The sequence below is a fragment of the Nelusetta ayraudi genome, unplaced genomic scaffold (assembly GCF_046127955.1).
Source record: "Nelusetta ayraudi isolate G7.1 ecotype Tasmania unplaced genomic scaffold, CSIRO-AGI_Nayr_v1 ptg000019l, whole genome shotgun sequence".
Classification (NCBI taxonomy): domain Eukaryota; kingdom Metazoa; phylum Chordata; class Actinopteri; order Tetraodontiformes; family Monacanthidae; genus Nelusetta; species Nelusetta ayraudi.
The window spans coordinates 3447501-3464834 of NW_027466069.1; the positions used below are offsets into that span (position 1 = coordinate 3447501).

The following is a 17334-nucleotide window of genomic DNA, read 5'->3' on the forward strand; positions in this document are numbered from 1 at the left end:
TGTCAGAACAGGATGTGGAGGTGAGGTTTGCCTAAAACTGTGAATTAAAATCCCACTCTGTGTCTTTCAGAGGAATTTGTAATTTTATATGACTGTCCCTGTTCAAATGTCAGGGCAATGTATGCCTCAATCTTCTCCTTGTGCTAATGTACAATAGTAGCTTAAATTGCAGCTAACGGTGTGTTTAAAATACAATTATATATATATATATATTTTTTTTTTTTAATCTGGGAAATGCACATAAAACAATTTAAACTTGTTTTAATGGTGTAACGGAAGACATCCTTTCATGGTTATTCATTCCATATATTCATAACAGTCTTGCTCAAGTATGTATAAAACGCTGGTCGTTCCTGCAGACGGCCTTCTCTCAGATCACCCTGGCCTTCCGCTGCGACCAGTACACGCTGAAGCAGCGGCTGCAGGCCGAGGAGCACGCTCGCAATCTGGCTGAGGAGAACGTCCAGCTGGAGCTGACCAGAGGCAGGGAGACCCTGGAGGTGCGGGGACACATGTGACGTCGGCCCGAGCGCCCGAGGGAGCTCGCCTAAGTGTGTGTGTGTGTCTTTCAGGCACTGAAGGGCCTGTGTTTAGACAGCAAGCGCAGCAAGGTCCTGCAGAGGCTGGAGCTGTCGCTGGACATCCTCGGCGGGACGGTGGAGCGCATCTCCAACACGGCCGAGGTGCTGGGAGCCGTGCACCAGGTACTCCTTCACTACCCCACCCCAACCCACCCAGTGTCTCTGTTGGCCCTCTGCAAGAGAAAAAAAGACACGTTTTTTTTTATAACATTTTCTAATTAAATTTTTCTAATTTTTCATTTTTTCATTTTCAATTATTTACAACATAAATTTTCCCTACCCTAAAGAAAACACAGGACTAAACTAAACAAAGACCCGCAATATTTATAACAAACAACATAAAACCCAGCAAATATACTTTGTAAAGTAACTAAATATTTGTAAATACACAAATTGATGGATTAAAAGCCGACGCGGTTCTAATGCGTTGACAGGAGGCCAGAGTGAGCCGTGCCGTGGATCTGATGGTGGCCCACGTGGAGAACCTCAGGAGGCGACACGACAGAAGCGCGGCCGAGCTGGAGGAGGCCAGGAGGGTGATCCAGCAGCAGAACTCGTGCAGGGCCACCGGTGACCCCAGAGCTTCTCCAGGTCTGTCAATCTGTGTGCAGAGCTGGAGCTGCTTGGTCTTCTCTCATCTGGGTGTTTGACTCATCACACTATGTTGTTGTGTTGTTGCTTTTTTTTTGAGAAGATCCAGACGACAGTGACAGCCGACTGAGAAGCTACCTGCAGGTTTGCTCGCACTGAACTTGTCGCACCATCTCCTGCACCTGCACCTGCACCTGCGCTCGTTGAAATAAGGAGAAAGTTCTGCTTCATCTGTTTCAGAACAACAACCGTCGGAGGGTCAGCATATCGGTCATTCCCAGCAAACCTCAGGTGCTTGTTTTTTTCTCTTTTCAAAGGATCTCTTTTGCTCGCTTTTGCTCAAAATATTCATTCATGTTCATAAATGCGTGTGGGCTTGTTCGTTTCGGTTTGCTGCAGGAGAAGACAAAGCAGGAGCAGAAGAAGCGGCACTCTCATCGAGGCAGGAAACCTGTCCGCTCTGCCTCCCTGAGCTCCGAGTCCAGCTGCTCCGTCCTGGTCAAAGAGGACAACAACCAGGCTGATGCGAGGTCAAACCGAGGCCGCAAGTCTTCTAATATCTGGATCACGTGATCCATGACGGCGCATCAACTGGTGTCTGTGTTTTACCTCCTCAGGCCACCTGATCCAGGTGAAACTCCAGAGCAGGCTCCATGTGCTCCGCCTCCCACGCAGCCCGCTGCGCCTCCTCCTCCTCCGGAACCTGAACCTGAACCTGAACCTGAACCTGAACATGAGTGCCTCTCAACAAAACAACCATCCCTTCCAAAGATGCAGGGCAAAAAGTATGGCTTCACGCACCAGAGAGCAAATACACCTCACGGCAACTTAAAGCCTGCAGCATTTTTTATTGGAGCTTTTCTCAGGCTTTGCTTTTCGTGATGTTACGCTGATGCTAAACTCGACTGATTCATTTATTGGAAATGATCTGTTTCAGTTCCCCACCACATGTTTTGCGGCAGAGACACAGAGGTCGGTCAGCCTTATCCAAGAAAAAAGCCGACAAAGAGAATAAAAAGGACACCAATATAAACCGGCGGCTGTCTGCGGCGAAGTAAGACCCCTCACGTGTTTGTTTCTTTTTGTTGTATTGCTGTTTAATGCAAACACACTCTTACTGACTGACTGACTGCTATTCCCAGGTGCGGACCTCAGGGGAAACAGCGCCCCCTGGCTCAATGGCTGCATCGCTGTCACTGGGCGCTCTTCTTCGTTTATCTCGTGGTGCTTTTCTGTTTCATGACCTTCAGCTTGTTCCTGTTGGAAGCTCCGTGACGCGGTGCCGACTTTACACGGGACACGCGGTGACTGAGTGTTCAACCAGATGACTGCAGGCCTGCTGCCGCACCACTAGGAGGCCAGGAGGCCAGGAGGGAAGCGCTTTGATCTAATGTTGTTTGTGCTCTCTCTACGTACATAAAAAAACAACACAAACCAAATTTCAGTTGTATTTATTTTATTATAAACATATAAAAAATGACCAAAAGTGATACAATTGTTGCTAGGTTAGTAACAAAGCACCACACTGCAGTCAAAACATTCAACGTCCATCCAACCACCAATTATAGGCATCAGTGATCATTATAGGTAAAATCCAATGTTAGAATTCAGCTTAATTAATATCAGAGAAATGTTATATTTTGAAACTCCATAAATCTCTAAAGGGAGAAATATATTCTGAAAGGTCTATCATAAGTCTGTATGTTGCAACGGTATAAATATAGAAAGCTTAACTTAAATAAGGGAACTCAAAATTTAAATTTTGTGGGGAGACTTTATGTGCAAAAGATGTGCCAGACATTAAGAACCTCTTCAAAATATCTTGATAATATCAGGTTTGTTTCAAATCTTTCCATTTACAATCTCATGACATTGAACAAAGCTCACCTTCGTTCAGAGGTTTCAGAAATATCTGTCACAAAAGCAAAAAAAAAAAAAGAATAAATAAAATCGGACAAACTACCTGACACAATGTTTAAATTAAAAGACAAGAAGATAAGAAAAAATGTGCTCGCCGCTTTAAAACGTTAAGGTCCTTCACGTGTTCTGCATCGCGTCAACTGACAATCTCACAGAGAGTCCAAAAAACCTCAATAAATACAGAGATAAATATCAAACGAGGGATAGAAGACATCCTACTGGGGTCGCTGCAGAGCAGCGGGGGTCTCGCCTACACCTGGCTGATGATTTCAGAGTCGTGGGCCACGAACCACTGCAGCGGAGTCCCGTCTGCTGCCCTCTGCAGGACCACGTTGCCAGAACCCTGCCAAAAAAAGAAGAAACAAGCGTCCTTAATGTGAACACACGGCTCGTATACTGTGATCTGATCTATTAGTTAGTCCTGTATGAACACCACATCACACTTTTAAAGTGTGTCATATATGGAGATTTGAAGAAGGAACAGTGACATCGAGTGGTTACGCCGCCCTCTCACCCTCCTGCTGCTGAGCTTTCCAGTGAACTACAGTGGCCTGCATTCACCCTAAATACCAAACAAGCTAGATTGACTGTAATGGCTTCCTTACAAATATGGCAGTGCAAGATGGCAATTAACAGGGAGCAAGACCCTTGCTGTAGGTATATTATATATAAATAAGAACCGTTGGGTAGCAAAACCAAATGGCTTTTATTGTACTGCGAGTATCCACTTTTATCAAAGTGTTTATGGGCAGTATATTCAGCCTTAAAAAATAAACCAGTCCAAATTTTACACACTGGACCTTTAACAAGCCCTGATACCGACCTGCTGAAACGAGGGCAGATGAGGCGACGTGGGGCTGATGACGTTCAGCTGATCCGGCCGCGACTTCTGCAACTGGTTCCTCTGGTGCCACGACTTGAGCTCCTCGGAGACCACCTCCCTGGGCATCAGCCTGATGGCGTGGTTGGGGTACTCCTTGAGGGACGGCGTTCGCGCCAGTCGGGTGTAAGGCGGCGGTGGATTGGGGATCCTCCTCGGGGGGGACAGGGCCCCTTCCGGCCACTGGGGGCTCCCTGCCTTGGAAGGGCTGCGCAGCAGGAGGCCCTTCTCCGCATCCTGGTTCTGCGGAGAGAGCGGAGGCTGGCCGGGGGTCTTCATCTGCCCTTTCCTCTGAGCTCCGAAGTGGAAGCCGTACGGCGGCGGGCAGAGCTTCGGGATCTCGGTGGGGCCGTCCCGGCCGGGAGAGCTCATATAGGGGGAGGTGGAAGAGGAGGAGGAGGAGGCGGAGGAGGAGAGCTCGGAGCTGCTGTCCTCAGAGCTGGACTGGTAGGGTCGCAGCGGGGAGAACTCGGGCGAGCGCACCGTGAAGTCGGTGGCGCAGCGGTGCTGCGGCAGCCGGCCCCGACCTCGGCTGTTCTCGGAGCCGAAGCTGTCCTTGCCCACCAACGGCTTGATCTTGGGAAGCCTGCAGAGAGAGAGAAACACACCGAGAGGTTAAGTCTGAAGGTCTGAAGGACACACCGGGAGAAAATTTGTTTGATGAATAATTTTTTCTTTTTTCTTTTTTAGAAACTATTGAAGTCAATGCAACCTTCCACACCAGCAGGAAGGAAAGAGCGAAAAAGCGACTCTTATTTTTGTTTATTTTGCGAGGTGAAAAGGCGAATGGCTGGACCTCTGACCAATCAAAATGATGTTGGCATATTGATGATGTCACATCAATAATGTTCTCTCCCTCTGCAAAGGCGGAGCCAGTTGACGGAGCACAGTACTGGCCAAATTTCCCTGAGTAATATCTGAGCTTCTGGATCAATTATGTTAACTCACCATCTCCTCTTATGTTGGCCTTTTTCTTTTTTTTTTAAAGCCTCGGTGTAGAAGGCAGCGGTTCGTTTTATGCACGTAAAACTAAACTTCTTGGTCGCCACACTTTAAAAAATTATATCTTTTATTCTTTTTGTTTCTTTCGGATTTCTTTAGAAGCTTTACGCTGACAATAGACTCGACTTATTAAGTTATTGGAAACGATCTGTTTCCGTTCCCCCCAGAGATCCCCATACCTGAAGGACTGGGTGAACTGTCGGCGTATGTGCAGCTCCGGGGTGGAGGGGGCGCTGGCCGTGTGGTTGTGGCGCAGCGCCGAGTTCTTGATGAAGTGAGAGAGAGGGATCCTGCCGCTGTCCACGGGCGCCGGCGGTGCCGCTGGGCTGCTGCAGGAGGACGACACCGGTGGTGAAATACACTGCCATCAGGGCGGTGCTCACACTGCGTGAATGTGCTCTGGACGAGGCGGGTGAGGCGATGACGAGCGCCCTACCTGGATCTGCTGCTGCAGGCCGACTCAGGTTTCACGGCTTTCTGGTAGGGCTGATCCAAACTGGACTCTTTCCAGGGGGAGTTCTGGATTGGGGAGCGCTCGTACTGGGAGGACTGGAGGGGGGGCAAGAGCTTCAGGGGGTCGGAGGGAGAGCTGTCCAGCGGCGGGGGGGACAGAGGACTGGACGAGTCCACGTCTGAGGGAGGAGGGATGGGAGAGTCAGAGCGCTGCGTCACTCAAAACGGCTGATTAAGCGTTTAAAATTGAAGCTAAAGTCCAATTAGCGATCAGAACTGTGTTCATGACGCTCCTCCCACTCACCGTCATCCAGCGCCACCACGTCGGACAGGGAGCTGTCGTCGGACATACTCAGATCTGCAAAGACAGAGGCGTTTAGTTCACTCGGCGGACGACTGAAAGATGTACTCGACGCGGCCTCAACGGGGCAGCGGCGTCACTCACCGTGGCTGCAGCCGGAGGAGACGGCCAAGCATGGCGAGTTGCACTCGCTCTTGATGCGGTGCTTGAGCACGGCCTCCTGCAGCTCCTTCACCTTCCTCTCCTCCCTCTTGCACTGCTGCAGCCGACTCTTCTTCTGCGGCTTGCTCAGGTGGCCCTCCAGCGAGAGCTTGCGCGCCGCCTCGTAAATCTGCCGCTGCAGAGCCAAGTCGGTTTCCAGCGACTGCAGCTCGGGATCCTGCCACCGGGGGGAGAATCGCGCGTCACTTTTGCCCGCTCAACTTTATTTTTTTTATTTTCCCCTTCTCAGAGGACGTCAAACGGAAGCTCGCACCTCTTTGTCCAGGTGTATCAGACCCTCGTCCAACTTGAAGGACGCTCCGATCCTGCGTCTGACCCGAGGTGGCTTTTCATCGGGGAGCATCGGATAGTCGCAGGGCAGCTTGCCGGTCAGCTCCTGCCGAAGAAAAAAAAGAAAAGAAAAGCCCTCAAATGAAGCGAACAGACCGGTTGAGGGGGTCATGTGCACCGACAGTGCAGACATCTGGCGAAGCCTCACCGCCTCCCTGATGCACAGCTTCCTGAGCTCCAGCAGGCAGAGCTCCAGACGCTCCTCCAGCGACTGGTGCTTCAGCTTCAGCGCTCTGGTGTGGGTGCTGGGCTCCTTCGCCGGCGACGTGGGGCTGTCCGGACCTGCAGCCAGCACAAGAATCCAATCAGGCCTTTTGGCAACATGAGCAGCCCAATCAATAGAATGCATTCAAGTTTCATAGCAAGCATTCGTCGTGCGCTATTTTTAGCACCGCGGTTGGTTTTCTTTGGGCGCCGTTGTTTTTAATGCACCGCAATGATGTTTCCTCTGCGCTCTTGTTGGTGCTACATGATAAGTGACATTTAATATTCTTTATTTCAGTGTTTTTAAACGACTGTGCTGCAGTACACTAGTGTACCGTGAGATAATATCAAGTGTGCCATGAAAAAGGTCCTTGTTCACTTAATTGGTCTGAAAAAAATAACATTCTATTGTTGGGTGGCTGTGCTTTAAAAGGAATTTAAGCCTATTTTTCCACAATTCCTGTCAGGATATCAGCTTTGTGAGCATCTAAACAGGCCCAGGTTTCACGCTGAGAGACTTTATTGACATTATTATGCTAAAAAGCTCCTCTGATCCCACCTCCTTGGTCGTCCCTAGGCCCAAATACAAAAGGTTTGGAGACCAGATACTTGCTGTTCTGGGGCAAAAGCTGTGGAACTGTCTTCCAGGTCAGTTACAAGCTGTCACTGAACTCACAGTTTTTAGGACTCAGTTGAAAACTCATTTATTCAGGCTAGCATTTTATACACAGCCACTGACTGGACTGCTGCTTATTGGTTTTACACTGTGTTTTAATGATGTCTTACCAATGTTACATTTTATTCTTGTTTTAGAATTGCGCTTTTGCGGTAATGTTATCTTTTAACTATATTTTATTGGTATTGCTTTTATTATGTTTTACTCTGGGAAGCACCTTGTGCACCGTTTGGCTGTTGTAAGGTGCTATATAAATACAATTTGATTGATTGATTGACTGAAAAAGAGTCATTTTATAATATTCTTGGTTGTTGGTGTGCCATGGGATTTTTTTCAATGTGAAAAAAAAGTGCTGTGGCTCAAAAAAGAAAAGATAGGTATAGGTGCACAGACTTCAGCTACCGTCTAATTTGACTGCAGTTACTCGCTGCGTGTTGCGAGTGGTTTACTGGAAATCCAACGTCAAAGTGTTATCACAGCAAAGTTCTCACCGCAGTGCAAAATGATCCCACTGTCGGTGTCGCTGATCTCTTCCTTGTTCTCCACGGCAGTCATCCTCCCGGCTGTCTCTTTGCTGCTTGGCAGAAATACCTGTAACGCAATCAGACAGGCGCGTTGATCAGACGAAGGTGGAAGAAGAGCAATTGTCCTGCTGGTTGGTTTTTTAATTTTCTTTCCCCTGCCACATGGCTTCATTCACGCTCCCCCCTCGCCGCCCGGACTAAACAAAAAGTGAATGAGCGGCGAGTGCCTTTTCACACACTTATCTATGCAGCTCTCCATCCCCTCCCCTAACCCCCCCAAAAAGACCGGGTCCCCCTCCCTCCAGAGTGCTCACAAAGGAGCCAGACCCCCGCGGTTGACTCGGCACATGTGCCGGGGTTAATCCGAGCGGCGGTGCCATGGCGACGGGGAGCACGCCGCCGTCAGCCGTGTCAAAGGGCGTTTGAAGGAACGCCGGACCCCGAAAAAAAAAAAAAAAGGGAAAGCAGATGGCAGCGGGGAATGACCCCGCCCATGCACTGCACCTGTTCTCCCCCTCCTCCTCGTCATCCTCCTCCTCCCTGTGCTCCTATTCAACCAGTGTCCAATGGGACCCTCCGCTGCGGGGGCTTTGAAGTGGAAGAATGTCTCAATGCTGCGCCTGTCCACGCAGCGTCACACCACAAGGCCCCCCGAGGGACTACCGGGGCCCCGCCGACACACTTTTTCGTCACAAACAGAGGGGAACCCACCCCAACCCCCCTCTCCCCGCCAACTCCCTCCCCCTGTTGTGCTTCACCAAAAAAACAGCTGGCCGGCCGACAAACAAAACAAAAACAAAACTGCAGATACGAGCGACGACCAGCACATAAAACCATCACGTGAACAAACAGCAGATTGACGAGACAAAGGTTTGTCTGTAAAACCAAATAAATAAAGCTCGGAGTGTGACTGTTTCGGTCGAACAGTAATTTGTTTTTTAGGTCAATCGATTTATTTTTAATCTCACGTGTCCTCCGCCAACTCAGAAAAGTCCTTGCCCGAGAAAACCTCTTTTATCGTTTATAGTTTGTGACGAGGCAATTTTCATTTGTTGTTTAAATAAAGCCCAAAATATCAATTTAGAAGTTTTGTCAAATGTTTGTGTGAAATTGAATTTAATCTGTGACTACCTTGTCACCGATCAGTCCATCAAGTACCATTCCATCAAGTACATTGTTTTGTTTCGTTGTTTTGTTTGTTTTTTTTGTTTGTCTGTCGTGGGGTTTTTTTGTCTTGGATTTTAATTGGATGATTGTTTTGCATTGCATTTTACTATGTGGGCCCAAGGGAGAGTCGTTACTACCGCTGGTAGTGACTAATGGGGATCCAAATAAATAAAGAAATAACCTCTTTTTCTTGTTCCACTTTGCCAAAAGCCTGCACTAAAGCACACAGCTGTGACATCACAAAGGGTGGAGACCTCCTCCAGGTGATTGACAACAGGACCAGCAAGGAGGTCTTTCTGCCCCCTGAGATCCTGGTGAATGCCTTGTTTGGGTCCCATTCCAAACATGTGGAAGGACCAATACAGCATCAGTTTTAGAAAGAGGTCCAAACTCAGCTCATTTTGTAGGAAGCTGTGAACAGAGGGCTAAATAGGCCAAAACCTTTTTGGGATCATGTGTTTAATCATGTGTGGCTGCTTCTACTTTTAGTCCAGGATGGAAAAGAAGCACATTAAAAAAAGAAAACATGGGATTGTGAAATTTGAAGAGGTCATCCGTGGTGCATGTCGGGAATCAAGTAAAGATAAAAAAGACGAATGTGAACAGACGATGAGTCAGGAATAAAAGACTTGCATCAGTGTGTTTCTAGGGCTTTCATGTCCAATCCCTGGCTCCCGTTTCATCATCTCTGTTTGGAGATCGCTATCAGGCCTTTTCCTGCTGGGGACCAGGAAGACTCGGGACGGCCTGTGCTGACGAATGAACCTCCTCCAAACAGGATATTATTGTGTATTCCGCCGGCCTGGCCCATTCACCGCGGCAACTCATGTGAACTGACGCAGTCGTGAGCAGCCTGTGGCACAATGAGGCAGCACAGGCGGCTTGACTCAGTGAAACAACAGCGCAACAAAGGCCCAGTATCAACCGAGCAGCCTCGCTAATCTAGTGTGGGCACAGTAATCTGCTGACGACTCGGCTTCAGTTATTGGGCCGGTGGAGACAAAGCTGCAGTGAGAAGCGCCGAGAGGGGAGCAGCGCTGGGGATTTTTCACATTTCTTTTCTCTCTCACTCACTCTCTCAAAGCCGTGTCTCTTTTTTCCCCGAGACCCTCTCGCGATCTCAGACACGCGGCTCCGAATGCTGTCTTAAAAAAAAAAAACCTCGAAGAGGTCGAGTGGAATTCAGACTGGTAATCAGAGACAGGCAGAGCAATGTGGGATTTACCCGCTTACACCCCATAACTCTTTGTAGACTTTCACAAGAGCCTGCGGTCGGAGGTCTGAGCTGACTAAGTGGGTGGGTGGGTGGGTGAGGCACATCTCACTACACGTCGCAGACTTTTGCCAAGATGCTGATGCCATATTTTTTTTTTCATAAGAAAAATCTGGAGTGAAGAGAGTTGTGAACTGATACTGTGTGTGAGTGTCTGATACAATCATGGTTTTAATCCCCCAGTGCGACAGGAACAGCTCCATTTCCTGGAGGAGCTGCTGCTGATGGCGCCGCCCGCACCCATCAAACTGGCCCCCTTGTCCCTTTGATCACCGCCCATGACAACGTATCTCGCCGGGCCCTTAAGAAGACGACCATACCCACCCATCCTCGCTACCGCCAGACTGTGACGGCGTTAACGCGTCTCGGAAGCCCGTGTTTACAAGCGAGAGATCCCGACGCGCCTCTTCTGTCTCCCAAGAATCCCCAAACGCCGCCGCCCTCTCCCATGAGCGACTCGGACCTTCCACCATCTCCTGGATGGTCGCCATCTCCGCCGCCGCCGCCGCCGCCGTGCTCATTACTGCTAGCGGTCGGCCCTGGAATTAAAGATGGGGGGACCGGCTACGCCAAGGAAACAGTGAGGGATGCCTGAAACCAGAACTGGGGCCCCCGTTGGAACCCTGTAATTAAGATTCTCCGCTGAATGCTGATACCGTGGAAGAAAACCAAATGACTTTACAGCATGGGGTTACTTCAGACCTCCACTCAGCGGAGGGCTTGCTGGGAAGAGATGCGTATTGATCGGGGTATCGCCTTACACGGCATGTCAACGAGGTTAACTCCTCCGTGTTTTATCCCTCTGACATCACACCGAGGGTCTTGTGTTTCCTGCAAGGGAGGCTGTCCGGGGTAATGAGCAACCTCATCGCCGTGCCCTGTCTTTCGCTGGAGGCCATATGTTGCCCAGCCGCAACGGGGCCCAGTCACAGGCCAGCGACAGGGTAAACACACCAGGCAAGAAGAGATGCTTCATTGTTCTCCAGGGGGAAGCCGAGTGATGACCGCAGGCCGAGACACCTCGTCCCCTCTGACTCATCAGTATGTGGCCCCCTTAAATTCATTACCCGGTGATCAGCCCCGGGACAGGATGCAGCTCCAGCGGCTCTCCTGGAGGGAGTCTGGAGGTGTCGCCTCTTAGCGCCGCGTTAGCACCGAGCCGTCTGTCAACATGTGTACTGGAGCAGATTGCGTTGACCGAGGGGCCGAGGCCGGTACCCCGAGTTGTCGTTTGAGTGCGAAAGCAGGCTTTTGGTAATCGCGCCACCATCCCACCGCAGGTGATTAAAGCACACACACAGACACACACTCCACACACTTCACACACACACTCCAGCTGCTTGCGTTCACTTGGCTGCAATCCCAAAAAAAAGGGTCCTGATCCTTTACGCACACACATACTTTTAGTAGATTAATTTGCGTGGGATGGGGGGGGGGGGAAGCCCATTGTAGAGGTCATGTGGAGACGACTGGAATGGAGGACAACTCGTAGGATGAGGCGTCATCAGCAAAACATTCCTGAATCATCAAAACGCCAACGCATTAAAAAAAAGAAAATGTAATTTTTTTTTTTTTGCATCGTAAAGTTTTCATTCTGACGATTTTTATAAAAGGAAACAGTAAGATTAAATATAATCTACTTAATTCCACACAAAAAAAGTCAACAGGAACTTCCATTCATTGTATAAGGGAGCGTCAAGACCCACATTATCACTGCGGTCCAAGTTAAGCGCACCGCTCCGGTAAAGTTCTCCTGAACCGTGAGTCTTTCTAGGCTTCAGTCCTGCTGAATGTTCCGGACTCGGTGAAGTGGACTCGGAAAACGTGTCGGCTCTTACCTCGCTGAGTGGTGTCTTCTCCTCTCTTCTTCTCTTCTCTTCTCCTCCTCCGAGCTCCCTCTGCTTCAGCAGCACCCGCTCACTCACTTTCCCTGGTTGGATGGATGAACGAGTCCCCGTGAGAGGCGACGCTTCGGACATCTGTTAAGGACGAAACCACTTTCCCGGCCAGGGGTGGGACGCTCGCTCCTCTTTATTTTGAGAATTTACCAATTTGTAGTCATCATTCCTTTTCGGGTTCTTAGCAAATTATCAGTGAAGCTATAGTTTTATCTCCTGGAGTCATTTATTCTCTTCTAGAACAAATTATTCGGAGGTGAACTCTTCCTCCGGTTCGGGTCTTCTCCCCGGATGCGGGTCACGTGGTTCGGCCCGACGCTGCTGACTCTCCAGACACGCTCGGCTTACTGACGCAGCACGCGTCTCACTCGGTGGGATTTTCTTGGATTGTCCGAGGCACAAAAGGAGGCGAAGAATGGCCGCTAGGCCTAAGGAGTGTTTGTAGGAACCAGGACAGCTGGGAAACAAACACATAAGTAACAAACGAACAGCGGAACTAAGTCCCATCTTCTATCCATCTTCCAAAAAAAGTGATGAGTCATCGCTAGCATGGTCCAGACTCAGAGCATTCATTTCCAACAAACAATATTTGTTGTATTTAGCTTGTCTGATTGAGTTGCATGTTCCACTTGTTTGAACAAAATCACATTTATTTTTATATTGCCTGACCCAGTTTGTTTCTACCACACCCCAACCCCCCCTTTTCAAATAACATCCATGCTAACAGTTCAACTGCATGATAAGAAATTTAGTTGTAATAGATAATAAACTAGTCATCTCTCTATAAACGGTCAAAATTGTGTTTTGCAAGACTACTTCAATTGAATAAACTAGTTTAAATGAATGACGGATAGAAAGATGAAATACAGACATTACATTTGAATACAATCATTGATTGTTTTGAAATTGTTTTGAACTCAGATAAATAACCTTGGAGAACGCGCGCACACACACACACACACACACACACACACACACACACACACACACACACACACACACACACACTGTGGCCGGTGGTTTCAGCGATGCCCCCAAATGTCTGCAGTCCTTTAACCAGGCCCTTGGGTATTTCAAGCGCCTACATCCTGAAAAGACTCCTCCAGATGGCCTGCGCTTTCTCCTCTTGTCCCGTGATGGAATGAAAAGATCAGCTAATTAAACAAAGTGCCCATATCCATGTGAAAGAGGCACAGGAGTCCTTGGGGGAGATGAGCTGCATGCAAATCAGTCCGCCGCGCTTTAAAATTTTGTGCGACAAAACAACACGCATGTCTGGAAAGTCACTTTAATTCACAGCACAATAGACACACACACAAGAAATCAAGAGTCACAACAGGAATCGACAAGTGTGTTACGATGTTATAATGTCTCCACTTCTAATTGTATCGTGGTCTGATATGATGATATATTAATGAATAATAACGACAGGACACGTTAGCTTATCAAACAGTCAAATAGTTTCTGAACCTTCTGCCCTGATGTGTGAGACATTGATTAGAAAATGTAATACATATTTAAAAAATGTACAAAAAATACCCACCATAACAGCAAAAACAAATTGTTCTCCAGATCGTTGTATAAATACAAAGTAAGCACTTTAACCCCGTCCTGAACCGTGTCGGACAAACATACCTAAGTGTGAATTCTATGTATGCAGGAGACTATGATAACACTACTAGGCAGACGATGAATGAACAGATATTCTGGGATAATATGTCGCCAGCTGGGTGGTGGACATCGGGACAGGGCCGCCACGGTGATGGTGAGCCTCACTGCTCAGAGGCCTGCGTTCGCCTCAAGTTGTCCTTCACACGGACAAACTCTGGAATCTTCTGCTGGTTCTCCCGCTGCCTTATCTCCTCCTGCTCGTACTGAAAAAAGAAACATATAACAACAAAGACTTCATTGGGATCTAAAATTGTAGCTTTACTCAGACAGTACTTGGATTGTTACGGATTGATGCTGTCGAGGTGTTGTTATGAACAACAGCTTCATGGCCAGAAGCTGCCAGAAGAAGCAGAAACAAGGGAGTCATTCCTAGCCTGGTTGTTGCTAAAGAGATTGGCACAGTTTCTATTTGCCAATTTTCCTTTTTTTTTCTTTTATATTTTCATCTTCTCACATTGAGCAAGAAAAAATTAGCAGACACCACAACCGGCTTTCATCTGAAGAGATTTTTTTTCTTCTCCACTTTACTCCTAATTAAGGAAACAGGGTGGTGCACTGCATCTCACCGTGGGGTGGCAAGAGTCACCTCTTGCACCAACGTGGAGCCTGAACTTTTGCTACCTGGTTAAACCAGCAGTAACAAATTTCACTGGTCTGTCATAGAAGATTCCTGAGTCCTGCCTCCCTTGTCCGAATATTTTCCAAGAGCTTTTTACCTGATATTTGAAAACAAGAATGTTTTTAGCCCCTAGTCACATGTCTTCTGGTTATTGGCGTCTCTGTACCTCCTTTAGCTTCTGCTGCCTCTTGCGGAGCTCTGTCTCCAGGTCTGAGGGACGCCGCTGTGCCATCTCCTCCTCCTTGTGCAGCTCCAGTCTGCGCTGCTCCAGCACTCGCTTCAGCTCGGGTTTCTCCTCCAGCAGCAGGCCTCTGCACAGTCACCCAGAGTCACGTCACAAAAACCCATTCTGCTGCTCTCGTCCCCCCCAGAAAAAGAGCGCCAGTCAGAGTGTGGACGTGCGGCCCACAGTACCGTTTGTGGCTGAGCAGCAGCTCCCGGTGGAGGTTCTGGTAGCTGGGTGTCTCCGTTGAGGAGCCGTTCAGCTTCCTGGTCTGAGCGCTCTCGTCGTTCAAGTCTGCTGTGGACTGTCGGAGCAATGCTGGGTGACCTACAATGGTCTCTGAGGAGTGCGATACACAGTATACCATGTCACCTGTGATCCTTCTCCCTCATGATTCCATTGTCAAGTATATATTCTGACAAAAATGGTGTTGGAGATGACATTTGATAAATGCAGCATCATTTGATTTGTTAATGGAATTAAGCTCCTGTTTGTTTGTTTTGTTTTTATTATGTACTTCACATGTAATGACATTAAAACCTCTTGGAATCCTTTAAATACATTTTTAACAAGTCAGATTGACTATGTGTGCTTCTTTCATTTGAGGTTGTGCTTATATTTTGTTTGCCTACCTTTTTTGGGATTTCCATATCCTGTTTTCTGAAGAAAATAGACACAAAATAACAACAACAAGTCTTTGAGTAGCATTGAAAGTTTAAGGGTAGGACAGAAAATTGCGTAAACAAAGAGATTTTTGTTGGAAATATAGGGAACAATGCACACGCCTTGAGTACCTCAAAAATAACAGCAATTTCACTATTCAGAAAATGTATTCTGAAACCTCTGCCACACCCACTGAAAGGGGATGACAGGGAGGGATCCCAGCGTACATGTGGCAGATGGCCGGCGCTGCTGTAAAAATGCTCCATACAGCAGAGTGCGCTGACTGCAGTACACACCTGCTCTGACCTGCCGCTGCTTTAGGCTACGAAGCTCAGAGAGCGTCTTTGTTTTCGTTCCTCTACCTGTTGCTGCCACCGGGCTTAAGTCTCCAAATCCCTGGGCCTCAGCGGCGTGTCTGAAAACAGGGCGATAACCCCCCCACCCCCCAACCCCCCCGGTGGCTGACCCCACGGACGCCATTGTTCAGCTCTGAGCCTGAACGCACGTGGGATGGATTCTAGCAAAATCACTGCTTGGGATCTATCCACTTCTCTCCCTTTCCAGAACACACAGTCTAGATTGGAGTGGGAAAAACTCAATTTAAAAACAAAATGAGAAAAAAAACCAGAAAGGCAAATCATATATCCTTGCTAAAAAAAAAAAAAAAGAAAACCTCTCAAACATCTGCCTTATATTGCTTATTCCATTTCCATTTAGAGAGTATTTCTCTGATCTGACTGTAAAAGCCTTTGTAATGTTTCTCCTGTGTCAGCTATCTGAATTGCTGGGAGATCATTTCTTTTAAGATTAAGAAAGGTTTAGAGTATAACAAACGCAAAACCTAATGTTTGATATTTTCCAATGTGTACCTTGACTTCCCCTGGAGCAATGCTTTGTATCAAATCCACTTCAGTTGCAATGACAGTAAATTTCAAGAGTCTCCATTATTCTGACCTGACAGGCGACTGCGGGTTGTCATTGTTGCACACACTCTAGAATGCATACTAACCACAGAAAACTGACCGTGGCTCCAAATTACAGCCTTACACAGGCCAGGTAAACCTCTGACAGGTGGCCACCACACCAGACGCTGACCTCTCACTCACCGGACGGCAGCGAAGGCTTAAACAAAACAACTTGAAGACACTCACTTTCCTTGTGGTTGAGCCATCCATGGCAGGAGGGAGGAGGTGCGCTGGTTGTGTTGCTACTGGTCTTCCAGTTTTCAGTTCATTGTTGAAAAGAATCACGATTCCTCACATTGTCCCGTTGTTCTCTGTACCTCACGCATGTCCACCTCCAGCATGTTGCTGCTGAGGAGTGATCCCTTGATTCAGGGGGGTGGGGAGTGCACCTCGCAGTCGTCAATAGTAGACGCAGAAATCTTATTACACCGTTCACGATTACCTCACAACCCCCAGGGGGCCTGGACACCAGATTAGGTAATTGCTGCCGACGCAAATGCAGCTTAAAACTAACCTCGCCTGGCACTGGAACAGAAACCAGGGAAACAACAAAGGCTTTCAGGCAAATGCAGGACCACAGCACGTACGATGTCCCTCTGTGAGGACGGAATCTTGTTGCTTACAGAGTGCATACACACAAACAAATCAACAAAGTATGTATATGGTTAAAAAATAATAAAATGGTTTCTGGCAATATTTCTGTCAACTCATTTTACATTCTTGAAACAAGGAGTAGCCATTAATGTGTATCAATGTACATTTGCAGAAAATTGCTTTATTGTCATTTTACTTATCTTTAAAGTCAGTTCCAGAAATCTAATGCTGGCTATTTTTTTTTTTTTTTTAATCATTTCATTGCGTTTGTTGTCTAATCTATGTATCTCTAAATTTTCCTCTGTTACAACTACATTAGTATTTGCTCTTTTTATTTTTCTTGGACAAAAATGTTATTTACTGAAATTATTTATCTACTAATCTAAAATTCATCACGTCATCACCATAGTTATAACAGTTCTGACTTGATTGGTAAAATTCACACCTATTATATATATTTTTTTAAAAAAAAAACTTTATTATTGTTTAAGTATTTAACGGTCTTATTTTTGTCTGAGCAGAATTGCTAGAAATACATAAATGGAATGAGTTTTCTTAATAATGCCCACGCGGGGTC

General features: G+C 47.5%; 3 protein-coding genes across 3 annotated transcripts in view; 1 reads left to right on the forward strand and 2 right to left on the reverse strand.

Annotated features, from left to right (window-relative positions):
• LOC142888253 (uncharacterized) overlaps nucleotides 1-2578 on the forward strand; it is a 3552-nt gene extending 974 nt beyond the window's left edge. Inside the window, exons 3-12 of the mRNA XM_076026404.1 lie at nucleotides 1-20; nucleotides 360-500; nucleotides 573-704; nucleotides 1016-1172; nucleotides 1276-1316; nucleotides 1413-1463; nucleotides 1572-1702; nucleotides 1790-1957; nucleotides 2110-2226; nucleotides 2315-2578. The exon at nucleotides 1-20 is cut by the window's left edge and continues 8 nt beyond it. Coding sequence (XP_075882519.1) covers nucleotides 1-20; nucleotides 360-500; nucleotides 573-704; nucleotides 1016-1172; nucleotides 1276-1316; nucleotides 1413-1463; nucleotides 1572-1702; nucleotides 1790-1957; nucleotides 2110-2226; nucleotides 2315-2447 — 1091 coding nt within the window. The 3' untranslated portion in view covers nucleotides 2448-2578. The remainder of the gene's footprint in view (nucleotides 21-359; nucleotides 501-572; nucleotides 705-1015; nucleotides 1173-1275; nucleotides 1317-1412; nucleotides 1464-1571; nucleotides 1703-1789; nucleotides 1958-2109; nucleotides 2227-2314) is intronic.
• Nucleotides 2579-2608: 30 nt separating this feature from the next.
• Nucleotides 2609-12118, reverse strand: inavaa (innate immunity activator a). Its single transcript, XM_076026403.1, has 10 exons — nucleotides 11963-12118; nucleotides 7652-7751; nucleotides 6429-6562; nucleotides 6204-6326; nucleotides 5873-6107; nucleotides 5732-5785; nucleotides 5411-5606; nucleotides 5154-5303; nucleotides 3916-4558; nucleotides 2609-3435 (listed from the first exon to the last, which is right to left on the reverse strand). Exons 1-10 carry the CDS (start codon nucleotides 12101-12103, stop codon nucleotides 3343-3345), a joined length of 1869 nt encoding a protein of 622 aa, XP_075882518.1. The 5' UTR covers nucleotides 12104-12118; the 3' UTR covers nucleotides 2609-3342.
• A 1178-nt stretch (nucleotides 12119-13296) lies between these two features.
• LOC142888255 (protein FAM107B) lies at nucleotides 13297-17180 on the reverse strand. Its single transcript, XM_076026406.1, has 5 exons — nucleotides 16350-17180; nucleotides 15168-15195; nucleotides 14727-14874; nucleotides 14479-14623; nucleotides 13297-13896 (listed from the first exon to the last, which is right to left on the reverse strand). The coding sequence occupies exons 1-5, from the start codon at nucleotides 16371-16373 to the stop codon at nucleotides 13795-13797; spliced, it is 447 nt and encodes a 148-aa protein (XP_075882521.1). The 5' UTR covers nucleotides 16374-17180; the 3' UTR covers nucleotides 13297-13794.
• Nucleotides 17181-17334: the final 154 nt, after the last annotated feature.